The 27,518-nt window shown below is 39.5% G+C and overlaps 2 protein-coding genes and 2 long non-coding RNA genes across 4 annotated transcripts; 2 read left to right on the top strand and 2 right to left on the bottom strand.

Annotated features, from left to right (window-relative positions):
• Window positions 1-4,056: 4,056 nt before the first annotated feature.
• LOC139233908 (homeobox protein Hox-A2-like) lies at window positions 4,057-6,074 on the bottom strand. The gene is made up of 2 exons (XM_070864568.1): window positions 5,677-6,074; window positions 4,057-5,066 (listed from the first exon to the last, which is right to left on the bottom strand). Exons 1-2 carry the CDS (start codon window positions 6,038-6,040, stop codon window positions 4,351-4,353), a joined length of 1,080 nt encoding a protein of 359 aa, XP_070720669.1. The 5' UTR covers window positions 6,041-6,074; the 3' UTR covers window positions 4,057-4,350.
• Window positions 5,690-14,748, top strand: LOC139233912 (uncharacterized). Its single transcript, XR_011588235.1, has 4 exons — window positions 5,690-6,078; window positions 8,667-8,699; window positions 9,440-9,525; window positions 14,227-14,748. It is a non-coding gene; the product is annotated as an uncharacterized lncRNA (long non-coding RNA).
• hoxb3a (homeobox B3a) lies at window positions 10,541-27,264 on the bottom strand. The gene is made up of 4 exons (XM_070864567.1): window positions 27,217-27,264; window positions 18,058-18,124; window positions 12,438-12,968; window positions 10,541-11,587 (listed from the first exon to the last, which is right to left on the bottom strand). Exons 3-4 carry the CDS (start codon window positions 12,850-12,852, stop codon window positions 10,818-10,820), a joined length of 1,185 nt encoding a protein of 394 aa, XP_070720668.1. The 5' UTR covers window positions 12,853-12,968; window positions 18,058-18,124; window positions 27,217-27,264; the 3' UTR covers window positions 10,541-10,817.
• Window positions 15,996-21,941, top strand: LOC139233913 (uncharacterized). The gene is made up of 3 exons (XR_011588236.1): window positions 15,996-16,318; window positions 20,218-20,325; window positions 21,828-21,941. It is a non-coding gene; the product is annotated as an uncharacterized lncRNA (long non-coding RNA).
• Window positions 27,265-27,518: the final 254 nt, after the last annotated feature.

Here is a 27,518-nt window from a genome sequence, read left to right as displayed (position 1 = left end):
AAGGATCAAATCTAAACCAGATGTGAAATCCCATTGGGGCTCGCTGTTGAAATATCTCGAATGCAATAATCCAAGAAATCAGAAACATTTTCATGGGGAAAACAACTAGACGAAGGGTCAAAAGCGTTATGTAGGACACGCTTGAAAAAAGTAAGATAGATAATGAATGAAGATGAGATAACTGCAGAAGAAGAAGAAACGAAGAAGTAGAAGAAGAAGAAGAAGAGGAGGAGGAGAAGAGAAGAAGTTAGGTGCATCAAGCCAGTAGATTATGAGGAAGGAAGGCCGAGAAAGAGTTCTGAGGTCCTGGCAAAGAACGGTTTAAAGACCCGACGGGATTGTCTGTTAGGATAACAGCGAGAAAGGCGAGGTGCTGCACTGTTAAAGTTGGTGTCTTGTTTAAAATCTGTTGTAATGCATTATTTTCAGGCAAAAGCTTCGGGCACTTCAGTTGCCATAGTGACGTGTGTGCTAGCGGTGGGTGTCCATGTTGGAAGATCTGATGCGATAGCATATGTGCACAAATACACTTATGGTAGTTAGTACTCCCCCCTCTATATAATGGGAAGTGAAGCGATGTGAGAAAAAAAAAGAAATGGAACATTTGAAAAACGAGAAACCATGCGGTGTGTTGCAGGCTGTAATGTTTCAGCCATCATCAATGGACGGTTCAATATGGATAAGCAATAGGAGCCCTTCACTCTTGGACATGATTTGTAGATTTCTGTGTAAACAACAGGCCGCCTCTGTAAAGCGCTATTCACTATATCCCAAGGCTTTTAAAGGTCTAATTTAGAGACCAGTAATATACAAACCCAGTACGTGGCATTTGTCATTCTGACTCATGTAATCGTTTTATTATTGGCATTGAGTGTTTAATTGTTAAATTTATTACAGAATTTGTTTTTTAAATAATATTTAAGTTTATTTCAGCTATCTGTTTATTGACGTCCCAGTTTCCAAGCCTATCAAAGTACATGGAGAAATATGTCTGAACGATTGATTTTAAATTTATGAAATTGATCAGAAATTGACAAGTAGGAGGAGAAAAAAAGGATACACTATGTCTTTAAGGAAGGTCGGATTGAGTGGTTAGTTCCCATTTATTAAGGCTGTTCTGTGGGCGTAGAATTGATTTGTAATTGTCACTGGCGTGTTCCCTGGACGTGGAGCAAGTTTTACTGGTCATTATGCTATGTAAAGAGGCGCTCGTTAGAGATTTGTATTGATAACACGTCAAGCTTTGCACACGTAAGTTGAAGGAGTTTCTACTCAATTAAACTGTCATGCATTTATACCGGAATAAAGAAGTGCACATAACTCCATGGCAAGACCAAATCCGAGAATTTCCCGGAGCTCAGACTCTGTTAAACACGGGAACAAAATTCCTCTGTACAAGGGAGCCCATTCTGCCATCTGCTCTTAGAATCACGTAGAAGCCATGGCGCTCGTTCTCTCTGTTTATATGTTTCTATCTGTCCTCATTGTGCCTTTTTTCTTTTTCTCTCCACTTCTGAATATATTTCTCTATATATGTATGTGCCACCCTGTATGTCCTGGTTTCAAACTTCCTCCCTTTGTCTTTGGGGTCCATCCCTGGCTATTTTTATTTTTAATTTTGTTTATTCGTACACTTGTTTTTCTTTCTCTCTGCCTCTGCATCTTTTTTACTGTTTTGTTTTTCCCCCCCCACTGGTTCTCAGGACTCTTGGATTTGGATGCTGAAAAGCCGAAGCTATTGTTATAGGAACCCCACAAACGCTGCCTGCCTCTAATGACCAGACGAGAATATTTCCTTGTGTGATTTGTATTTTTGAAACCCACCTCTAGCATTCGCAGATTAAGTGGTGCCTGTAACACAAGTAGCATTGGACGGGAGGCAGGCGGTTAGTTAAATAGAATCAGCGCCTAAAATACTAAAGATGAAGCAAAGGTCGATAAACGAAAAGAATAATTGAAGAAACACGAGACAAAGAGAAGGGGGGGGGGGTGTGGAGCGGTGAAAAGTTAAGACATGAGGGAGTGTAAAAAAGGATTCAATTGTGTAAGTGTTTCAAAGTATCTTAAAAGGCATAATTACGAAACAAAACTAGAAGTTTTAAAATGCAATGGCACAATGATTTAAAAATCCGGTGCAGATGAAAATATTGTGGAATAAATCAGTAAATAGTGAGAGTGTTTTCTGCCGGGTGCACACACGGCGCCATTTTGAAGGGACAAGGCGGACCCAGTGATCCTGATCTCAGCAGCATTTTCTGTGCAGAATCTCCCAAGGCACAAGCAAATTTCTGTCTTTGCTTGGGAAACACCCGTGACTCGGCAAATGCGTAATATGATTTATTTTTTGTGTCACTGCCATTGATTTCTCGAGATGACCACCCCCCCCCCCTCCCCCGTCCTCATTCATAAAGCAGCTTGATGTATGAGCTTAAGTTTTTAAAACATTACATCTTGTAAGTAAGGCTCCCTTGGCAAAACGTGGGCTGGGGGAGGAAAGTGGAGCGCAATTGCAAATTAAAACAAAATTAACTGATGATCTATGTTTTTATTTATTTTCTGGCGAAGATTTCCCTTCCAAGCTGAGACAATGTTTTTCCTGTCATAACCTACATTTGGCCGCTGCCTCCGTGAATTCTCAGCACCTCTTCTTGCTTTTATTTCCTAAATTCTTTTATCTTTCTTTCCTGGTTCTCCAAAGTGCGCCTTTTAATTTCCTCGCCGTCTTGCTCCCTCGACCTCTCTCACCACTCATTTTTCGCCATAATGTTATATATCACAGAGAGAGTGGTGGGAGGCTATTGCACCTATTACATACAATCCCGGGGCATTTAAAGCAACAAATTACACCAACCAAAACAGATTAAATTTCAGGGGACCCGTACAGATATATATTCTCTTTTAAAAGCGTCCTTTAAATTCTCTCAGTCAGCAATGGTTAGTGAAAAGAAGCGGATTTGTTTGGATGGATGGGAAAGGAATCACATTGAGCCCCTCCCCCCACCCACCCTCCCCACAGGGCTTCTGTTGGTCTGTGTTTATAACACATTTTCCTCACATTTTTTGTGGTTTGTTTTATGTCCTAAGTCACTTAAACACTGTCTTCAGCTCAATTAAAAATGGGTACCCTATAGAATAACATACATTTCCGCACAGGGGGTGGCCATTCTGCTCATCGAACCTGTGGTGGCCCTTGCTTCATGTTGAGGGTATCTACTTTAACCCAATTTCCCCTCATCCTTTCACCTTTTACTTCTTCAAGCAGTCATCTGGAGAAAACTCTACAATATTCTTTACAAGATTTATTTAACAGAAATCGGCGAAGTCAGGGAGTTGTAAATCTCATTGAGTGCCTGGATGGGAAGTTGATTGAATAATTGTTGGTCTGTTTGATTCAGGGATGGGGAGGGAGTGGGGACGGGGCGGGGGGGGGGGGGGGGAAGGAATGTCAATAGAATGGGAAATGAAATTATCATTCGAAAATACCTTTTAAAATACACATTTTGGTGTACCCATTTCACTAAGGCATCTTCCAAGGTAAAGTGAACCCAAAAACATGTACAGTTAACAGCAAAAATAGCGGAAAGGGGAGCTCCAAAGGAGGTTAAAACATGTGGATATCCATCCTGTTGTTTAAAGCGATGGATTGTTACAACCCATTCACTAGACCATATAATACCTGCGATTTTATTGTTGCACATATACCGCCACCAAACCAAGTATTTAGGACAGGTACACTTCTCCTTAGATAAAATAATACTGTGATTTATCATTTTTTACAGCGAATATTTTCTGCGCAAGCTATTGTTGGTTTTAATCACGGTGCACATATTTCTAATAGAATAAGCACACTAACAGCCACCTGGAAACACAGACAGTGAAGGTTCATTAAATAATTAAGTCGTTTTATTTAAACTATGAAAATAATGTACAATAAATAATTTAAAATTCACTATTTCAGAATTTTCAATAAATAGGCTACCTCTAAAACATGAAATAACTCGTCACAGTTTTGGGAGCTATACAATAAAGCAGCTTTACTATAAATACAATTCCGATATATGTTTTCCTGAGTTAGTGAAAAGGGGAATGTACAATTTTTTTTCACGGTCTTGACACAATTTACGAAACTGCAACTGAATAAAACCGTATTTAATTAAATACCTGTGCAATAAAGACTGCAATTCTTGTGGACTCCAGGTCAAGGCTGAAGAATAAATTATTTACTGTGAGATTAATCCTATATCACACAGACTTTTATTATTCCACATTATTGGAATTTAAAATATGAAATACTGAACACATTTTATACATGGCTGAATTGCTACATTGACGCTATGTCTTGGCGAATCGCTATTGATAATTGAGGTGCTGCAAGTCTATAGTGCAGAGAGCGCTGGTGAAAAAATCAAAACTGTCCTCCGGGATATCCACAGGACTGTCGATGGAACCCTGCAAACTGGGAGATAATCCGTCGGAGAAGGGCAGGTAGGAATCGGAAGAAAACATGTTTAAATCTGGCAGGGAGACCAACTCCAGCGCCTCCGTGCTGAGCGTATCCAGACAAGCACAGTTCTGGCCTGGAGTAAACCCGTTTTCGGCGGTGGCCGTCAGATAGAAAGGGCTCTTGGCTTTTCCATCGCTGCCGCCGCACACCGTCAGATCCTGCAGGTTTTGGAGCTCTTTGCTCAGCGTATTTTGGCTTTGCTTTCGTGCCTGATCGGCGCAGTTTTTGTTTTCTAAGTAAGTTCCTGAGGCTTCGACAGGTTGGCTGTAAGGCGACGTATCCTCCGCTTCGTCCTCTCGAAGCGAGCTGTTGGACAAACTAACTTCCCCGTCTTGGTTCTCTTTATACTGTGCTTGCCTCTTGTGCTTCATGCGCCGGTTCTGGAACCAGACCTTCACTTGCCTCTCGGTCAGGTCAAGCAAGGCGGCGATCTCCACTCGGCGAGGCCTGCACAGATATTTGTTGAAATGAAATTCCTTCTCGAGCTCCAAAAGTTGCGTGTTGGTGTAGGCTGTCCTTAATCTCCTGGAGCTGCTGCTGTTATCCTGCTCACCCTGGCCTTCTAACGAGACAAGTGGAGAGAGAGAGAAAGAGCGTGAGGAGGAGTGCGGGTAAATATTTTAACATGCACATTGAAAAGAATTGAAATCGCTTCTGTTGGGCAAAAGCCATTCTTTCACAGATTCCGCTGAAATTAGCTTTGTAAAGGTCTCTTTCTTCCAGATGATCAATAAACGGATCTCTACCCTTGAAATAAATATCCCCAAACTGACAAACTCCCACTGCGTCGCATCTTTACCGCTTTTTCGAGTTCCTGCAGCTTATCAGAGTTTGATCAACATGGCCGCCGAAAATGCAAATGTCAGGATTTACAATATAACTAAGCACTTTCACAATATGATAAGACAAATCGCATATTAAAACAACATTAAATAAAAGATTGCAATAAATCATTATTTTAGAGTCACGCACTGGATCCGTCAGACAATTAGAAATGCATTTCATAAATCAACCGGCAATAAAATTACAGATTAACCCGTGCTTTATAAGACGTTGTCATGTGCACTCTAACACAGATACGGTACGCTAAAGTTTGAATTTTGTAAAGTCGGTGTTTATTTTTAAACCCGATGATATAAGCGATGCAGAGAGAGCTTGGGTTCTGAGCAGACCTGTCGGGGACTCCGCCGCTTGAGAGGACCCTGGGACCGGTGCTGGCAATGACAGAGGTGCCTCGCTGTTTTTCTTCGACGACTTTTTCTCTTTCATCCAGGGGAACTCGGCCGCGGCAGCAGATGAGAATGGGCCGTTTGGAGGCCGCTTTTCGCGACTTGGCCGCGGCTGGTTGCTGCTGGGATTCAGGCTCGGGATAGTCTGCTCAAAAGGAGGAGGAATTAATGTCGAGTGTGAAAGCGTCGAGTTCTTGATTGATGAACTTTGAAATGTATCAGCGACAGCAGGGAAGGACGTCAGACACTCGGCAAGCGAAGGCTGGCTGTTGATGAAACCAATCTCTCGCTCCAATTCGAAATTCATGGCCTTCTTAATCCCGAATGGAGAAAGTTATGAATATTGTAGGTCGAGAAAAAATAATATTTTCAGGCTTTAATTCTGTTTCTCTGATATTACAAGGCGTACGGGGACCGGCTCTATTAAACTGAGGACTAGATTGAAATTGGACCAAATTCGTTGTCACATGATTGGCGTTGCCCAATGGCAATTTGGTGTCTAATGAAAAGAAACCATTATCTCTGCAATTGATTCAAAATAGTGAAGAACATAAAACATTATTCTACTTTATTTTTACTGTCAGGGTTTTAAATTCACCTTCAGATTTTGTCAATTCTTCGCGTGCATTTTCCTTACTTCTAAGAAGGTTGAATGTTGATTTAATTTTTTTTTAATTCTCCCAATCCTATCACAGTATTTTGCAATTCAAGTGAAGACGATTTGCACCTAAAATCTGGCGGCTTGAGTAATTAACAAGGTACCTCATTAATCTTCAAAGTTTTGACAAGAGGGCCAGTAACAAAATAGAACTTTCACAAGATCAGCCAGGCAGTTGCTATATGCCTGTAGGAAAGTTCCAATCCCTTTAAATGTCTGTATCTTTGGACACTATTTACAACATGCGCTTTTCCAGATTGCCGAATGGATATAAATGCTATTACAATAATTTTTCAAAGCAGAGAAGAGGTTTCTGAAACCAGGTAAGTATAGGATTTTCATTTGAGGAAGGCACGGAATAGTGAGAAACTATTGAGTAACTATTTTAACCTATTTTATACTATCTAGTCCAAATTTAATGCAACATTTGCCTTTCTATCTATTTATGAATCTACCCATTCATTCGTCTATCCAGCTATCTATCCAACCTTTGTGGACAAATTTTCTTTTTTCTTGGGTTGTTTTAAAATTGTTTTATCCAAAAACATGTTTAAAACTACGAGAGTTGAATGAAAATTAATTTTGCAATTTACTGATTTATCAAATACTTATGACTGTCTGAAGTAGGGATATTTAAAAAATAAGTTATTTTGAAGAGTAACGAGCATTAGTGTTATAATAGATATCTCTTTTTTTAAAGCTGAACCCGGGGAGGAACTGAAGGCGGCCACTATCAATCTTTCCCACAGAAGGGCTTGACAGCTAAGGCTCGGGAGCACACACTGAAGAATTTGCCTCCCCATATCAAATGCCAGGAAGTGAGGCTGGCCTTCCCTACTGACAATTTTTTTCTAAAAGCGAGGTTGCGAAAAGCATTTATTTTAAAACCTAAAGCAGCAAAACACATATATAAATAGCACCCCGGTGATTTCACGAGGGCTGAGTGAGGAGAGAAACGAAAGCATCTAGTCAGATTAGGACACTTTTACGTTTTCAGGAGAAAACATATAAAACATGGGCTTGGTTTGGCTTACAATCCCTCTTAGTAAACACTGTGTGGGACGCGCAATGAATTCGTGCAATGGGGCCTAGAAACCTTTGTTTGTCAAAACGTGTGTGGGTGCAAGTATTTAAGCGCGGATCCTCACAGGCCTCTGAGTCACTCTTCACAAGAGAAGAAATCTATTCTTAAATCAGTAAGAAAATGATCCCCAAAAATACAATATTTAATTATTTTTTAAATATTTGGGATCCGGCCACTAAAACTAGCAGCAATTTTCGTGTAAGGTTTGCACCGTTGCCTGAGGATTGAGTAGTTAAAATGTGACGCGAGGAACATGGCGTGTCGTTTTGTTTTGAATTGGTAGCTGCAGGTTTATTTCCACAGTGAGCGTATCTTTAAAGCGATGTCCATTTCTAGTCCTGAAAGTGTTTGATCCTTATTACATAGCAAAAAAAATTGCTAGAAATGATTTACGAGTTAAAACGCGCGATAACGTGAAACATTTTCTATTCGTTTCTGATATTGTTTTTGCACAGACTCTCTAACTACACGTTTGTATATACACATATTCAATTGAATCCCATATAAACAGTGAAATAAGCCGCTGAAGACACGTTTAGAAGGCATTGAATAGAGGGAATGCACATATTAATGCAATGAATTAAACAACTCCAATAAATAAAATTGATTTCTGCATGTTAAAAGACTAGGTTAATTTAAGACTAGGTAGATCTGAAGAACGCCAAATGATTGAAGCATTTCTGCAGGTCGCCATCAACTGCAAAATGTGTTAAGGCTTTTTTTTTGCTGGGAAGCTGTTTTTTTATGCCTGGGCGGCGAGAGGTCGAAAATCGAACAATATGGCGCCGAATCTTTTTAGCTCTGGTTGACATCAGCTGCAAAATTGTATTTGGAAAACCCTGGAGAATTGTTATAGGAGCTCAGGAAAACTTTCACACAGATCTGTGGCTTTTAACTGATCCATATCACTGTGTATATGATTAGGAACTGATTGAAGGAGTTTTGCCTTTCATTCTGATATCACACAAGCACAAAAAATAGTTTATTAAAAAAATTCTAATCTAAGTTTTACAAAAATCACAGATATTGGTCAAATGACCAGAATTGTATTTTTAAAGGTAGAGAACGTTAGTTAAAGAAATACTAAATGTGATTATCAATGTAATTATCTTGGATTTCTGAACTTTAACTCTTGTTGTCTTCGCATTTAAACCCATGACAAATTATATTTATTTGCTACTTGTATTGCAGGAATAACAGATCAGTGAACTATTTCCTTGAGAAGTAAGTATACTAAAAACAAAACTATTTCATATTTTGTAATTTTTATTCTACAATTAATTTTATTTGAACCGAGAACGAACAGTGCGAAATATCATTCTGACTGTTTAAACCATTATATAATCAGCATACAGAAAGCTTAAATAATGAATCAATGTAATTAGTCTACGGGAGGTGAAATTAACTTTTAGCCGTTGTTAGAAATAAATGCGTGTTTTATATGATTAGGTTACCAGAATCACTCTGTGTATTGCTTTCCCCAGGTCTCTGATAGGCTAAAACCTATTGTTACAATGTGTGAGTGTGATTATAATCTTGCAGTGGTTACAATAAAAGTTGAGCTTCTCGGTGTTTAAGGGCAGGCCAACCCCAATAAACTTCATTTTAAAAAAAGCACAGTAAATTTCTGTTGGAACAGTAAACTTGTCAACTATTTTACAAATATCTGCATTCTGCAAATTTCGTTGGTGGAACTGAATAACTTGGGTATCAAATTAGTTTTTCAAGGCGATTAACACTGTTGTTTTCCTCCAATTATTTCCCATATTTTAGAGTGTACAGAAATCTTGAGTGTAAAATCCATTCTCATACAAAGTCATGCACGTCCTGGTCTGATAACATCACTTCAAAATGAGTTGATTGCCAGACCAAGAAAAAATATCTTGCATTTTGAATGGAATGAACTGGAAAGGTCTGTGTACTTTGGCAGTCTGCTCATGCTTTTGTCTTTGTTCCGCTTGCAGGTCCAATAACTGCTCGGCCCAGACAGCACGTGGTGTCTCCTTACACCGGATGGAAACTTTTTACCCCTTAATTCCTGAATATTTGTGTAAGTCTCTGGACCTTGTTTGGTAATAAAGATATTTACAAGCTGGAAAAGTGCTTCATTCTTTAGTTTTGTAAGAGGCATTAATCCTGAGCATTATCCTTCTCGCGCAAATCCCCCTCCCTCCCCCCCCCCCTTTCTGATATTGGAATAGACGAGACTTGGAACAGCAGAGGAATGATTAGGCAATGAAATATAAACGAGGCACAGATTCCTACTCCTGCCACTGTGTGTATGTGTTTGTCTGTGTGGGAGAGGGAGAGAGAGAGAGTTTGCAATGTATGATTGGAATAGTTTTGCCATCATATTTGTCTATTTCGGAGCAAGGCGCTGTGTAAATGCCTGTTAATGGCGTTTTGATGGTTTTATATCTATGTTATGATCATTAATATATAATCCATACAACAAAATCTGTTAACATGAGATTTATTCCAGAATTGTTTGACAGACAACTCTTAGCAAGGAAAATAACTACGAAGAAGGCAAGGAGTGTCAGAAAAGGAGGATTTGCTATATTTTTCTAAATCAAGACTATACAATGACTGTCCGATTCTGTCCCCATGCCTTCGATATAACTAATTACATTATTTGTAGGTACAATGGTAACAGAAAACTACATTTTTGTTCTAGTTTACATTAACTAAAATAAACTTGTTTACAGTGACATGAATACAACCGCTTCGACAGGTAAATACTAAAAAGTACAGTTTTTTATTTTTTTATATAAATACGTATTGTTGGGGATAAATAATACAAAAAGGAAGAAATATTTTCCTGGCATTAATCAATAAATATATCTGAATGTTCACCAGAATACACACATATTGAAAGACGCACCAGCTAATCAGTTTTAAGATTCCTTCAAGCTGAGTTGGTGTTGTTTGCCTCATATGAGTTATTTCACCCATTGAAATGTAAACGATAAGTGCAATACAGGTGTCCAGATGAAATCAAGCATCAGCAAATACCCAAAATGTCTTCACTTTTGCTTTTTATCAAAGGACAGAAGATTTGTTCATTTACCCTGTTTCACGTTAAGTCTAAGAAGAAACAAATGCACTAGGATTTTGCATGAGCAAGTATTAATGGAGCCTAAAGGTTGTAATGGGGTGGGTGTTGGGGGAGGGGTGGGGTGGAGCAGGCATGCTCTATATAGGAGGGGTGGTTGGGTAAGAGGACAATGTGAGCAACATATATTAATACAAGCCAGCATACTTGAAGAAGAAGACACTATTAAGGGAATGGATCATGAGAGAAGGAAAGGAGACCTCAGTGAAGCTCCCTGCTTATGCCTGCTACAGATGGGTCAGTTTGGGAGCTTCCTGAATTCTTCCCTGAGAAGGATGATGCGATGAAAGGTCTGTGTAGGTTGGATGTGGGTCACAAGGTCCATGGTGCTGACTGGGAGCCATCTGAGCAGCACCGTTGTAGTCCATGTTTGTGGATGCAGGGTGAGAAAGGTGATTGAGGCCGAAGAGAGAAGGCCCAGACGCAGACATGGAATCCACATAGTTCCCGCCAACATACACAGGACTGCCCTGCAAGTTTGGTGTCCCATAGTTGCCATTGCCCTGTAGTGCATGGGGGTCGTATTCTGGAGCCGCCCCAGGATATCTTTTTTGTTGCTGAGTTGGGCAACTTTTCATCGGGTTTTGGTAACTGGTGGTCATGGAGTAAGCGTTCTGGTGAGGTTTGTTGAAAGGCGGCGGTGAAGGGGCGTCATAGGCAGAGTTGTTAGCAAGCGGATGCATGGCGTTGACAAAGCCGGCGGGGGCCTGGACGGAAAGCGGGGGGCTGCCCGTGGGTGATGGTCCTCCGGAAGAACTCACCATGCCTTTCGTCTTTTGATCCTTTTTGTACTTCATCCGGCGGTTCTGGAACCAGATCTTGATCTGCCGCTCACTGAGGTTGAGCAGGTTCGCCATCTCCACACGGCGAGGTCTGCAAAGGTAACGGTTGAAATGGAACTCTTTCTCCAGTTCAACGAGCTGTGCGCTGGTGTAGGCAGTGCGCGCTCGCTTTGAGGCTGAACCCGGCGGGCTCTTGTCCCCACTGACGTTTTCAGCTGTGAGCAATAAAATAAAGATAATTACCTCTTAAAAGTGCAAGAAAAACTCGCCAGATAAATTTAATAAGTCTTGGAAAGAAAAACAAAGTCACCCCTTTAGCACATCAAGGGCCATAATTTCACATCAAACGTTATTTAAAGTTCCATATCTCCAACACCAGAAATATGACGTGGGATCCCCAGAGCTCAGAAAATTGAATCATAATCATATTGACACAATGTTTAGAACAATATATTCCACAGTTGAATTGATACACTTAAAGAGGACAGGGCAAATGATGATTTGCAACAGACGCAACTGCATGATATAATTATGGCCTATTCAGGACTATGCTTATAATCAAGTATTGCTGCATCCGATACGTTTATTATTGCTATTATTAGTAGTACTAATATCAGCAGAAGCAGCATTAGTTGTATTTATAGGCTTGTAGCAATTTCATGCATTACCTGCTTTTACAATACTTCACTTTTTTTGCTGTCATGTCAACTTTCCAGTTTCACAATCAACCAGTACGTGACCTTGTTCATTCTGGGCTGTTTAGAAGCAGTGACACCGTGTATATATTTATTGCAGTTACATGTTACAACATGCTTCAGTTTCAAAGCAGAAAAATAACTATTTGAGAAATTGGAAAAAGTGTGGGGAGGACGGGGGGACGGGGGGTGGGGGCTGGTGGGGAGGAGGGGGCAATATGCTTTAATGTTAACAATCGATCAACAAATGCTTCAAAGTGCTGTAGAGATTTGAAAATCGTGGTTTAAATGTTTTTTCTCATTTAAATAATCGTGCCGCCTTTTCATTTGATGCGTGGGTACCTAGAATTGCAAAAGAAAGCCGGTATACCTGTGCTGGGACAGTTGTTATTTTTTTGCTTGGAGTTTTGCCGTGACTCTTTCATCCATGGGAATATCTGCTTGGTGAGGCTGGGTGTGGAGGTATGGGAGGACTTGGGCAGAGTCTTGCTGGTGCCTGGCTGTGTCGAGTTGCTGCTCGGGTTTTGGGGAGGTGAGGCAGGTGGAGGTTGGCGGTGCTCGGGGAGGTTCGAACGCATGCAGCTCCCATTGATGTCTTTAGATTTGGGCGGCGGAGCACTGGTGCCAGCTGGCTGGAGAGAACAGGCCGACCTCTGGTAATCACTTTCAACGTGAGAAGATGGTGGATAGGGGTCCTGCGCCACTTCAAAGCTGAAGCCATTTGCTCCTTGGTATGTGTATCCACCGAATAGAGTACAGTTGTCGTAGTATGTCGTTTTTTGCATCTCGTAGTTTCCCAATATTTATTTCACAAACTGTCAGGGTCCTGACACCCTTATCGAATAACATTGGCACCCCGATTCACGTGACGTTTTCTTCCAATAGCCTCCTGGCAGTTGACCTAAGGTTAGAAGAACCACAGAATAATAGTGGAACGGGTGTGGATCCATCTTACACATTCAAAAGCAAATGACATGAATAGCTTTCACCAAACAAGTAGAGCAGATGCCATGGCTGATCCTGATTCCTGGCTATGTGGGACTGCAGAGGAGGAGAAGGGAAAAAAACAACTCTCAGATTGAGCCCTGGTCGAAAACGACAAATTTATATAGCCATCTGCAAAACTATTTTAATAGAGATCAGATTCAGCATTAGCTCACAGCTAAATTCTTTTGGTTTAGGCAATGTTCCAAAAATGATAATTATTTATGAAAAAAACTTCAGACAAACTCGGGTTTGATATCTAACAGGCAGTTCATAAACTTTCACAATCGGCCCAGTTAAAATACACCCCCAATAATCGTTCCATTTGATTTTATTGTCCCTTGCTTGATTAAGTGCCATGCTGTCAATATGTTAGATTAAAAATCTGACCTACCGCCTAAAATTAGGTTTACATTTATTGATATGAAACGGAGCTGCCAAAGTCTCAACATTTAAATGTACAGCGAACATGGCGGGATGAGATTTTCCCTGAAAACATCTGGTTTAAATAGAAGGAAACTTATGGATGTTTCAGTAGCCATGTATTCGAACTCTAATCTGAAACACACTTTTATAGGCACCATAATTTCTCGCTTCACGCGGAAATCTAAAATTCATATCTCTCAACCCCTTTATTGCTAAGAGGCAGACAATGATAATGTGGGAGAAAATCGCAGAAAAATCACAGACATTATTTAATGCTAAGAAACAATTTAAAACGGCCATTATATGCACCGGAATCAGACGCTCGACCATCTGAGTTAAGTTTGGTTACATGGTATTCTGGAGGTGTAGAATCATGTTATTTATCGTGGCCTTTGTAAAGAGTATGATTTTGTCGAGGCGAAGGTGGGGAAGTAAGTGCTTTTGTTCCTGTCTTTCTCTGCCCATGTGTAAACTGGATACTGTTTTTGGACGGCTCATGCTTGGCCTTGCGGCGATATTTTCGGACCCTTTTCCTCTTCCCCGCCACAGCTTTAACTATCCATGATGGATCGACAAAGTATTTCAAACCTGAAAAACACTGGTTTGTGTTGTCTATGACCAGCATTTGAACCTTTCTCTTAACCAAGAAACAACACGGATAATAGGTACTGTCTTGGAAGGTGCTCTATAATTTGATGTATGAGGGGGGTCAGCCGACCAATAAAAAAATTTTTTTGTTTCAAAAAAAGGGCCAAGGATTCCCGGAGTGGCTGAAACACAGAGAGTAAACGGCGAGACGGCCCGGCTCAACCCCGACACTCCTCAAATATGCAGGGGCTTCATTCCTGTTCCACACTCAGCGTGTTTTACAATTTCTGTTTTAAGTACAGTTTCAGTTTTGGACACACATTTCTCCCCCAAAATGATCCGGAGCAATGGCCAGGATTATAAATCAAAAAGTAGAAACTCGTCGATAAACGTTCGAGAACCGGCGAGTTCTTTCCAACACTTGCGCGGATTTTCATTATCTGTATAATATGTATATATATTATTCGTCATTTTGAATTGTTAATTTTAGTGTCTGGTGCAGATTACTGATACTGTGAAGCAAAATTATTCGATTAAATGCAAACACCACACAATCCAAATGCTTGCCTTGTCGATATTGCATGCAATACTCTCCTGTGTTAAATAGGATTTATTTTTTATAAATGCTTTTTATAGTTTAAGTCAGCGAAGGATTCACTGTCAGACGATACCGCGTTGGAAATATATTAAAGATCTATTTTGCTGAAAGAGAGAATTAAAATGTGTTCACTGAATCGAGCTTTGCTTTCTGGAATGTTTATTCTTGTAGAAGCTCTCACACTTTGCGCTAAAATTATATTTAATTTATTCAGTATAAACTAGCCAAGTAGAAGGTTGAAAATTGTATTTGAAAAATGAAAACAAAGCTTTCAAATTACTGCACATTTCTGGGAAAGAAACATGGAATGGATTTCTGAATATAAATAACGCCGTCATTTACGGGCTGCGTGCTTCGAAATATATACTTTAAAAATGGTCAAATCGAATATTATAATTCTGTAGTTTGCAGCTCTGCTCATTTATACTTCGCTGGGCTACAGCCGGCAGGCGGATAATAGCTTTGTTCTGTAAGGCAGGGCCAGAGTTCCTTATTATTTACAATCAGAAGATAAAATGCAGACTGAAATTTCAGGCGTTTCATTCAAAGCCGGGCAGAGTAATACCACCGCCTCCATTTGCCACAGAGAGAAAACGTTGCAAAGTTTTATTTACCAATGCACACACACACACACACACACACACAAAATGATAAATTCGAATAAAATGACCCGTGTTCAGCTGGGCGCCACGGCTGCACTCAAGGCAGCTCTCGGCACTGACGGAGTTTAAGCGTGCCCCTGTAACTCGAATTCTACAGCAATATACATGAAGGTTTCTATTTCAAGTGGTGATTTGAGAAACATTAAACAAAGCCAGAAAAGTCGGGCGCGCTTCAGACGCCGGTTGCCACCATGTTTCAGAGAAACACAAGAGGCTTGAAGAGCAATGTGCTAAGATTTCACTCTCCATAATCCGGACACACAGTACCTGCAGCCCTCAAGTCCTCGCCGAGCTGTACAAGCGAAGGGGCATTTGATTGCCCAAAATGTGAAAAATATACAGAAAGCCACCATCCTAGCTAATGGGACAACAATAGGGGAAGTCGTCATACACCTTAAATTACACAGCACCGTAAGACGCCCACGTAAATATGTCTCAAATCACAACTGAGAGCTTGGTTTTGAAAAATACTCCAAATTAGCCCCCAAAATAGGCACAGGGAACGGGTTCCGTGTTGAATTCAGATGCAATGTGAAACAGTCGCTGCGTGAAAGGAAGCTATAGCTTGTGAACTCTTCTTGAACCGAGATTGAAGTCATATGGTCATAAATCACTGGGACATATACTCCGCCATTCACGAGTGATAGCCTATTTGAGTCCAGCTTACCTTAGCCACTGACGATAGAAGGAGAGCAAGACATAATATTTCAGATTCACCACGCAATCGATAAGCAGGAGTTCCCAAATTCTTTTTTATACATATAAAAAAAAAGGAAGGATAAAACAGCTGGTTATGGCGCTGAAATTCACTGGTTGAAGGCAACGGCAAAGAAAGGCGAGATGGTACAGCTTCAAAGAACTGTAGAAAGCTCAAGGCTTGAATGGACAGCCCTGATATTATTGAGCCCTAGACTGGTACGCCCTGCTCACAGATAACAATGGTTTCTCAGCTGTACAGGGCAGAGTGAACTAGAAAGAAAACCCATATATTCGGTATGTTTGTTATGAATCTATATATAGATATATATACAAAACATTAAAAGCACGGTTTTAAGGGGAAAAATACGATTTCTTTCTTGAACGCTGGGCAGGCAACGAGTGTTAATCCCCTCGAAACACAGCGTCACTAGTGAAAAATTATGCTAATTAGCGACGTGGTGGACAAGGCCGAGACTCAGATGCCAAGCTCGCTATTTCTTTCATGTGTTTTGGCAATTATGTGTCAGTTTATGCTAATATATTTTTCGGGCAAAGTGAAGCCTCTCGCCATCCGAAATATTATTAATGCAAGATATAATAATAATAATCATAAAAAAGTGAACTTCTCAGTACACAACTCCGCGAAGAATTGCATTTCCATATGTCCGCATTGTTTACTTAACTCGTGGTCCGAATCATTAATTAATAATTTATTCATGACCCCCCAAAAAACTTTAGTGCCAGACTGGGTGCGGTAGAAAGAAAAGAAAATGGACGCAGCGAACGGGGTGGGTGGGGGGGCGGGGGGGTGAAGGAGGAGGAGGGGATAATTCTGCTGTATTTAACATAAGAGCAACGTACTAGATGCAACAGCCTCTCTCTAAACTTTTAATGTGGGTTCTGTGTTGCACTTGCTTGGACACTTAAGGTGATGTTTTTTTTTAATTAAAAAAAATGCACTCCCGACAATGGAGACAGAATTGTCACTTGAGTGAAAGCCAATGGTAAAAGAATCTGGAACTTAAGCTCCTTTTTATGCATGCCACTGCTTCTGTCGTTTATGGCCGCGTAAGATTTATGACTTCATGGCACCATAGCTGTAAACAGTGTAAAAGGGATAGATGTTGCACTCGTTAGGTACATGAAAGGAGAGTCTGAACGGCGTAGGAGGAAGACGGGGGAAAGAATCTACAACTCTGCAACTTTTTTTGACGCCTTCATACTATTCTTTTTTTTGTTGCAAACTATGTCTTTTTTGGGGGGGTTGTTGAAGAAGCAATTCTGTAGTCCGGAGCCTTGTGAGTTTTTCACTTATGTTCGGAATAAGTGAGAGGAAGGGCTGATTTTCTTTTAACGTGCAGTGATTTTTTTTCGACAACACAGTGCTCAGCTGGCAAAGGTATAACTTCACAAAGTGAGACTGGGATTCTGATCGGCTAAGACACAAGTTACTCTTCTTTAGTACTAGGACTGTCAGACAGCATCGTATGTTATTTTCTTTCCATCGTGAGGTGGCTGAATATATCACTTTGCAACTTGTATAACTAGAGAGCGTCTCACTTTTTCCTGCACCTTCTATTTTGCCTGTAAACTACTTCCGCGACTGGGGGGAAGATTCAGTTTCCCTTCGGTGATCGCAACAATTAACTTTCAGAAACATCTGCTTCTAAATGGAAACCATATTTTGAAAAATAGAGATTTTAGTTTGATCTTTTATGTGGTGGTAAGATGTTTTATTTAAGTACCATGTATAATTGATAATGCTTCTATTTTTCTGTATTGTAGAACAACTGATTCCAGATCATTGTCAACAAAATATCTGATTTTATTCTAAATCGGGCCTTAACCCCCCCAAACTTTGGCATTTAAAAACTTTGAAGGCGATATTAAGGCGTTATGTAGCTTGGGCAATGTGCATATATACATTTTGTATAATTTATGTCTATTTATCTAACAATAGCTTTATCTATATCTATCTATCTATGGATAACCAGGAAATGGTTCAGGTATTAAATGAATATAATCTGACTTACCGCAACAATGCTGCTGGTTCCCGATCTAAGGTATAGCTGCTGACGGGGTCTTTATAAAGAGCGAGGACTGCAAAAAAGGAGAGAAAAAAAGACAAACCTTCGATCAAGGAAATCGTTACAAAATCGAATTCGTTGCACACGACCTCTGAACAAATCGACAGAGTATTCGAGCAAATGACAGAAAGAAGCAACCAAAAGTGGAGCGTCAGGAATTAGGAATACAATATGCATTATTAATAATATATTAGAAATGGCACCGTAATGTGCTCAAATATAAATATCAAGTGGAAATACTTTAACTTATATATTGGTCTGCTCACCGACCAGAATCTTGGCATTACTAATTTAAGGAAATGCTGTGTGTATTTTTGAAATTGCTCATGTAATGTTATTTGTGCTCAACCATTAAATAAAGTTGTGCTTCATATATTTTTGTGGATTTCGTTCTCAAAGTGGTTGACAAATTAAATGTATATTTACCATCCTACACTTCACGGAGGGCACTTAATTGCCTGGTTTTAGTGTCTCCTAAGTAAAGGTAGTCTATCTTTAGTTCAAGCATACAACACTTAGCCAGCTTTATTTAATATTTGGATTAAATAGGCCGGTGGTTAAATGTCGGCCTGCGACACACATCAAATATTAAAAGTATACGTCATTTTAAAGCGTTTGAAATTTCCAATGTGTCTTTATTTGTTATTTTATTTTGAACGGTAATATAAAATTCGAATGGCGACGTTGAATGATTTGAAAATTGGATTCATATTATAAAATCAATTGTTTCATTATATCCCAAGCCCTTCTGCATACAAAAAAAAACTATAGTAGGGCCGCTGATGTCTTTAATAGTGAAAATAATAACATTCCTTTGTGTATGGCATCTGTTATTGGTCCGGAGTAAAATATTCGTTACATTTTTCCCCAAAAGGCAATAATTTCGGAAAGATAAAGCACAGCAGGTTTTGCGACCTTCCAGGATAAAAATGATTTGTTACATCCAAACGCGGCAACAGTTACGCGTGTTGAATCTGTAGCTTCGTTTACTATCGAATTACTTACATATATAAATATTTATAAATGGTTAAATGCGAGTGGGAGAAACGCAGAAGTAATATAGTTCGACTAATGTTAATAACAAAGGTTACGCACTTATATGTGACTAAATGCCAGCACCGTCACAGAACAAAGGAGGGAGACGGAGATGCGGTTAATATAGGGATTCACCTGCTAACTCTAATAAACGAAATCCTTTCGTGTTTTCATATGAAACATAAAAATACGCTGAATTATACATATATGCTAACTTTAGTGGATTTTCGCAGTATTCATTCGTGGGCAGGATTCGAGAGGTGGGAGAAATGCCTTCAAAAAGGGCTTGTTCTTCGCTACTAAACTCATAAATTATTTACCTTGTCTGGGAAACAAATGTTCATGAATCATCGGTGCCATGAACGGCTATGTTTAAAATTCGTTTTATTTTTTTTGCTACATTAATGTGAGGACTTTTAAAGAAAAATAGGGGAAGAGGGACGGAAAAGCGTATTTCTATAAATGCATGAAGAGGGATCTGATTCAGGACTCCTGAAACCAACACACACAGACTCACACACGCGCGCGTTTACACTGGAGTAAAATGCATTGAGAATTGCTCTCCCCCTTGAACTAATTTACAGTCCTCTGGTATCAGGAGGATATTTAAACATTTGCAGTTGGACTAAGTGGATAAAAAAATAAAGGAAAAGAAATAAAATATGTCTTGGCTCACTGTGACAGATATAAGCCTCTCTCTGAATGACCTTTCCTTGAATAGTAATAACTCACCACATTAATGATCAATCAACGAGACGGTTTGAAATGTCTCCAAAATAACAATCCGTCCCACTATCCAGGGCTTTCTCTGCGATCGCATATAATCCTTTTATAAGAGATATTGGAAGGCAGGCATATCTTCCCCCTGACCCGATTTGTTTTTTAAATGGGCTTCTGTAAATAATCTGAGTACTGACTGGGTGATCACAGCCCGGAGACACAGGCGAAGGCCTTCCATCCAAATGCCAGAGTAATGCGCTTGGATTATGCATTCACGTGGTCAGTACGTCAACGTTTGCACATTTTATACAGACTTTAGCAATTGTTAATTGAACTCTTCATTTTTTTTAGTGTTGGAACGCAGAAATTTGCAGCTACACGCATTTCAAAAACTTCTCTCTTTATAGCGGATGACGAGAGATATTCTACATGTTTATTTCTGTAGAAGCTGTTGCAAAGGTAGGTTGTTTTTTTTTGTTTTTAAGAAAAAAAACCCAAAATGATATAATTCGCTTTTTCCAATAAATCCAGGCCAGGGAAAGAATGAAGTTTGAGTAACTTCCCCCACCCCCCTCTCAAGCTTTCTCTGTGTAAGGCACACCAGTTTGATTTTTGAGCAGACAAGCTTTGCTGGGACGCCTGTTTTGGATCAGCACTGATAACCTGTGGTCTCCCCACTCTGCTCTGTGGAACGCCTGTGATAGTGGCTTTAGTTTTACACCCACGCGCAGACTTTGAAAGAAATGGGGGACTCCAAAATTAAACGCCTTATTTATTCTTAACAAGCAAAGATTAGTTCACAGCAAGTACACGTCCTTCAGCAATATGGTCATAGATCCGCTAGTAAAATTAGCAGCATGTCTCCGATTTAAGGAAGTCTTATATTCTCATATTCGGTATATTTCATGTTAAGCTTTTTTTTTGTATAATTCACATCATAATTTATGGAACAGTCGTAAAACATGTAATATATGCGTATGTATAAATTACACATGCTTACTAGTTTAACTCAATATATATTTGTTTGATACTCTAGTTTATATGTCGCTAAAATTGTGATTTCATACAGGAGCTATCCATCAAATTACAATGTGCTGGTGCGAAATACACCCATCGGAATGTGTTCAGGCGTCTTATGTTAGGCCGGAGTGTTAAAATGTAAAAAAAACAAATAATATAGCCTTCATTAGATAATGTGTTCTTTCATATTTAAATACGTTTTTACTATAATAGTGAATGCCAGCCGTGCAAAACGTGTGACATAATGTACACTGGCACGTTTCCAAATGTACCTTTTCATCTGACCTATTAATGCATAACTTGTGTTTAATGTGACACTTGACCTGCAGCACAGTGACGTGCTATGGAGCGCTTGGCGCTCGGCGGCTTGCCTCGTCTCGCTGCCGCTTGATTTTACTTTTCAAACGGCTGAGAAATGAAGGGAAATCTAAAAATAACAGACTAAAATAAATAAAGATATTGATTTAAATTAACGAGAAGGCTGTTTTGGGGGTTTGAGAATGTCTGGCATGAGTCAGAGGGAGATCAATAGGGTTACTGTACAACTAGAAACAGAGGTCCTTTGATCTGCCAAGCTAAGCCGAATGGCAGTGACAAACTCCTCGCTTAACTTGCTGATAATGCACGAGAAGAGGCAGTGTAACAGGAAAGAGTTAATTTTTAATAAAAGTAAAATCAAGCCTTTTAATACCACTGTCCTTTTAACAAACACTGTGTAGCCCAGCACGCAGAAAGAACATTTCGGCGTGAACTTAAGAATCTCTCAATGGCTTAGATTGTTTTGGCAGTCACAAAAAAAAAGATATCGAGAGGAAAAAAAATGACTTTCGAGTTTTACCAATTTGCTGCATATTATCACCCATAAAAAGAGCCCTCTGCAGTAAAACAATTAGTTCTGCTTGTGTGCCAAAAACGATAAAATTCAATTTGATTATTTCTAGATCCATTCTGACGCCTGCAGTTCAAACTATCTTCCTCGGCAAACCAAACATCTTGCTGGAGGCAGCGCGTAAAATGATTTGTTAAAAAACAAGGGGGAGCGAGGAATTTAATGCAAGGCAATTCTGTGCGAACATCAAACGCCACCTTATCGCGAGTCGTCTATCTGGCTACAGATGCCTAAGGAAATGGAAGCCTATTAAAACGTTTTCAGTTTAACAAAATGTTGTACTCCCATAAAGAATGGTCCAGCATTTTTTGATGCTATTTTAAGGTGGTGCATGCTCTGCCAGTAACATTAAGTTGCCCTGCTCTATTCTAAAATAATTGTTATATTCTCATCAGTGTTTAGTAAAACAGAAATTACCTTCAGATGAAATAAAAGTGGAGATGAAACAATTCTAGAAAGTTAAAAGAGATTCTCTCTCAAATGTCCGATTAAAAGGCAAGAGATCGAGTTGACCAACTTTAAGGCGGCGAACATTCGAGGGGAATTTAGTTTGGGAACTCAAAAAGTCGCGAGTACAATAGGTAAACACTGTTTACCCAGGTCATAAATCATGTGCACATTCATCTGGAGGATAACACCCTGTATAAAAATGCGTTTGAAGCTTCTTCCACGAACTCGGAGGTGTCAACAGCCATCAAATGTAGACCCAAACCAAACGTTTAACTGTTTGTAAGATCTTTCGGAAGTTTGAGGAGGAAAGGAGCTTTCTGAAGTGTTCTTCACCGCCTTCTGCAAAAAAGAGCATTTTGTGGAGGGGGGAGGCGGCGGTTGGTGGGAGAGGCCATGTCTGTCTCAATCCGTTACACACAAAAAAGTCAGCAATAGTTCACGGAAACCAACCGGGGACCCCTCTCGCTCAGGTCAAGCTGTGGGCCATTAATTATATCCACCCTGGAATTCATGGCGAGCTGCAGAGGGGGGGAAATGTTTAAAGTGCAGTTTCCGCGGTTCGCTTACCTGTTGGATCATTGCAATGGAACTTGGAAAAAGATCACTGAATTAGTTATTTCATCACAGGTGGTGGAGCTCAGCTCTACCACCCCCCCCCCCCCCCCCCCCACCCCACATCTCCCTCAGCCCCTCAATCCCCCGTCCCCCTCCCCCCTCCACAACGCGGGAGGGGAAATGTTTATTGGATTCTGATGGATTTAAAAAAATGCATTCTGGAAAATCTCGAGGGTGTCATCGAAAGAAGCATGGGCTCGCCTGACTGGAAAGAATTCAACCGCAGCCGTACTGGGAAGTTACATACAGCCGGTACAGAACTAGTCCTCTGCTTGAGCGGACTATCGGGGGGAAACGCCAGCAGTTTGATTATTTCAGAAGCTAAATTCTGCATAAGTTGTTCCAAAAAACAACAACAAAACAATGTGTTATTACAAATCCAGCATGATTTAAAGACAGGCTTTTGCCAATGGAGGCCCAAAGACGACGGCAGCATGTTACATGGAACACAAAATAACGATGTGAGTTAACGTGTCCAATAAGAGCTGGTCTGGTCGATGGATGTTGGAAATTATTGCCATATGAGCTCAGGGTTGGCAGAGTGACAGTAGCAGGACTTCTGTCTTTAAATACCGACCACGCTAATTAAATATGCTGTGATATATAATGCAGCGAACGAGTGAGAATAAAAGAGATACAGAAAGAGAGCGAGGGAGAGAGAGGGGGGGTGGGGGGGGGGGAGAGACATACAGAGAGGAAGAGAGACAGAGGAGAAAGCAACAGCGAGAGAAAGTTAAATAGAGGCAATGTTAGTTCATGAGCACAATGACACAGTCGCACTGTATCAATTTCCTAACCATGTCAACCTGATTTAAAAAATGATTACAATCATTACTCTCAAGCAAATAAACCTCAAACCTCTATGGAGTGCGAACAGGGCATCACCTTATCCTATTTTTGTTCCAGCAATTGCAACAATTTGGGACAATTGCTCCTTAGAGACCGACCGCATTTCAACACAAAGGAATGGGAAAAACATGGAAAATTTGGCACCAGAACTACTAGTTTCTCGGCGGTTTGAAGCCTTCATTGAAAAAAACCCCCAATAATAACAATCAAAAATCATCTTCACTATTAAAGCGGAACTATATACCATTGGAGCCTTCAAGTGAATTGCGTCTCAAAATTAGTTTCGTTTTGTATTATCAGTGAAAGGTCAGAGGTTAGAGTTATTACGTTTTCACTTTTCTAATAGCCAGTCTGGGAGCATGGAGCTGCAGCAATATAATTTATTACCTTGTCTTTACTGCAGCTAATTTGATCGTTTGTTGAGAGGCGTTGAAACACCATGAGTTGCAAAGTCAGGAAACACTACATACCTACCGACAATACTGATCGTTTAATTATATATTATTTTCTTTAAGAAAATATGTGCATTTATATTAAACATGTAAACTCAAAATTAACCGCTACTTTACTTATCTGGGCTACCTTTGTCAATATTTACAAATTTTAATTTACGAAAGATTATCAAGGAAATAAGGCCTGTTTGTGATCGTATCGTGTGTCTTTGATTCATTCTTAACATTAATTTTCCATTAAATGCTTTTTATAATCTTGCCCTTCTATGTATGAACAAATTATCTATGATTACACCATCGGAGTCTTTTTAAGGGCTATTTGTTTATACATTGTAGCGGTGTATACTTTATTGTGGTTCTTATCACCGTTCAAATATTAGGAAATCTGAACATAATTTCACCCTCGCCCACTCTTCTGCACGGTGCCCAGATATGTTATGGTACAGTCCTCATGAAAAAAAAAGGTAGTAATTTTTCATCAATTTGAAATAGCCATACACGGCCCAGCAAAATATATTAACAGGGAGAAGGGACATGATTTATTATGAGGAGTATAATTACCTGTACATTAAATAGCCATCTTATGAGAGCAACGGTTACTTTCGAGTCTACGTAGGGTTGATTCCTTGCAAACCGTAATGCATTATCATCCCGTTAAAGGGTTTTATTTAAAGTATATCTGTTCAGTTTGAAGGATATGAACGCCAAAGAACGATGTAAATAAGGGAGAGAGCAAAGCAATTATGAAATGAAACACCACGAATAAATCTTAGACTCGCTCACAAAGTTAATCCTGTCAGTTGATGGATCGAGAGAGAGGAAAAAAAGATTACGGAGAAAAAAAGTCCAGAAATCACAAAACTTAAGCAATTTTCCTTCTTGTTTGCATAATGTTGTTGCTCTTTCATGTAGTGGAATGTGATCTGTAGGAGAGAAAAATTAGTAGATACTTCGATAAACATTTCGACAAGAACGGCAAAAGGATTAATATACAAAATATCGTTCGATATAACGGCACGGCTTCGTTCAGTAGTACGGTGTCATCGGCGTCTTTCCATTTTTAAAATATATTAACCACAGTCTTTATGTTTTGCTTTCTATAGAAATCACTGAACCGCTCGTTAAAGAGAGGCGCATGAACAAAGCCTTAAGGAGGGGCTTTTCGCTGACTGAAACGGCGAGGCATTGTCAGGGTAGTTTTTTAAAGCACAGTTACCGTATTTAAAGAAGGGGCTGTAAATTCTACTGAGAGAACAAACAGCCTTTAAAGCCTTAACATTTTCAGAATACAAAAGCGTATTTTGCCTTTCCGTGGCATAAATTATTTCTACAAAAAAAATTACATATTGCTATCAGCGCCTCTGAACGAACGCAGTGCTACTGAGAATGATTCATGTGTGTTGAGGGCATCGAGTCACATTATTTTTCCATTTTGGTGCTGGGAGTTATCAATTAATAAAGCCTCAATTGAATCCAGGGTCAGACTTGCAAAGAAATTTACACATCTTTGCTATGGAAGCTAAGCAATATCCAATTGTGTTCTAATATCGATTTGCTACTGCCTTCCCCTTTTTTTTCTCAGGAGTCTTTTTTGGCAAATGAAGAAAATCGACAACCCAAGGCCTGTCAATCATAAAGCAACTCTGTGTTTTCATTGTTTTTTTCTCATTTACAAGCACATAACTACTATTCGGAGAGTGAGGGAAACAGATTAGGTACCACAATTTGTTAAAAGGAAATATAGACTTTGTCAATCTGTTCAATGACTGTCTAGTTTTATTTTATGTAACATTTATATTTATATATATAATATATATAGGACTACATGCAACATATATTTAGATTATATATATATATATATGGGACTACATGCAACACACACACACACACACATATATATATGGGACTACATGCAACACTCATATATATATATATACATATATATGTCAAATAGAGAAGAACAAAGGCACGTACAGTATAGTTATAATATAAAATGCAATAAACCATTAACAAACTCCCAATTTGTTCAATGTACTTGTTGTTAGTTCTCAAATAATACTGCTTGGCATTGACTTGTGCATCCTGTACATTAAACAGTGATATGGTTAATAAGCGTTTTGAGTTTTTCCATCTTTGTTGAGTTAATAGACACAAGATACCATAGATAATTTCAACGAAGCCCTGTGTAATTATCAAAACAAACACTTAAAAACACTTCAGATAATCATAATTAAAAACGACCATTAAATATGCCTCAGTAAGAAAAAGGCTGCCATTCAGTTGACAGATAATGGTATTTTCAGAGACACGCGTGTTTCAATACTGATGTTCCTTGCCTGCTGCAATCATTAATATTTAATGCCAATCACTGAGTTATTCTAATTTTACTACATAAAGGTTTGCACTAACGATCGGTGTTAAATGTTACGCTACTATTAATGGCTTCAACTTGACTGGCTGGCGTCCAACCGCAGAATAAAAGGAACGAGGCATTGTAGAAGTCTGTTAGTCCTCGCTCATTTTCAAAATTGGGTTTTGCAATTCATTTCTGGTCACCCAAAGCGCCTCCTTTACTAGGTTTTTATTCCAATGAGGCGTTGTGTTTTAAAGAATTCATACAAAACTATCCATAATTGGTAATCACGGATGCTGTAATTTAAGACCCGCAGCTATAGCTTTCATATTATCCTCTGATCTATTGCTACAAATGGCCCGCAATAATCAACTCTGGGGAGAGGATTACAACCTTCCTCATTCCTGAATATCATCACTTGCACATCATTCTCAAAGACCATGATTTATCACGCAGACGAACATAAACAACACACAACTTACACACAATGGTATCCATAGTGCAGCTGACATATTTCGCAATAAATCAAGAAAGCAAGAAAAAAAAACATTCTCACAAAAAAATATCAATGAAAACGGGGAAATAAACAAACATACCACCGTGGTAAATTGAAAAATAGAAGGAAAGGCACAATTTGTCAAATGTTATGACAGTCTTGTAAAACATAAATAACACACATAATATTTACATAGAGAGACACGAGGCACTGCAGCTGTACTTACAATAATCCAGCCCACGGTGTGTCTCTCTTCCCAAATTGTTTTATTCCAGCCTCTCTCTCAAGTTATAGGCTTGTTTTTAAAAGGACAGTAGAATTTCACGTCAGACACAGAGAGACCATGTCGGCGATTTACCGGCGAATACATATCTATTCAGCAACAGCTGCATTAATTATTTAATGAGTCACGTGATCGAGGGGGAAGGGGGGATTTCAAATTCATACTCCAAGGAGAAGTATGACCTTCCACTGGGAGAGCGGAGACATTCTTTCATATTCTTCTTCACTCCCCATTTTGGGGGTTCT

This window comes from Pristiophorus japonicus, chromosome 21 (genome assembly GCF_044704955.1).
Source record: "Pristiophorus japonicus isolate sPriJap1 chromosome 21, sPriJap1.hap1, whole genome shotgun sequence".
Classification (NCBI taxonomy): domain Eukaryota; kingdom Metazoa; phylum Chordata; class Chondrichthyes; family Pristiophoridae; genus Pristiophorus; species Pristiophorus japonicus.
Note: the sequence above shows the minus strand (reverse complement) of the source record. Positions and strands in the feature narration are given on the sequence as shown.

Excerpts from the sequence above, each read along its gene's own strand:
- LOC139233908 (XM_070864568.1), bottom strand. The coding sequence starts at position 6,040 with ATGAATTTCGAATTGGAGCGAGAGATTGGTTTCATCAACAGCCAGCCT. Across the intron at positions 5,067-5,676 it reads AGCGGCGGAGTCCCCGACAG|AAGGCCAGGGTGAGCAGGAT; the intron begins GTCTGCTCAGAA and ends TTGTCTCGTTAG.
- hoxb3a (XM_070864567.1), bottom strand. The coding sequence starts at position 12,852 with ATGCAAAAAACGACATACTACGACAACTGTACTCTATTCGGTGGATAC. Across the intron at positions 11,588-12,437 it reads TAACAACTGTCCCAGCACAG|CTGAAAACGTCAGTGGGGAC; the intron begins GTATACCGGCTT and ends TATTGCTCACAG.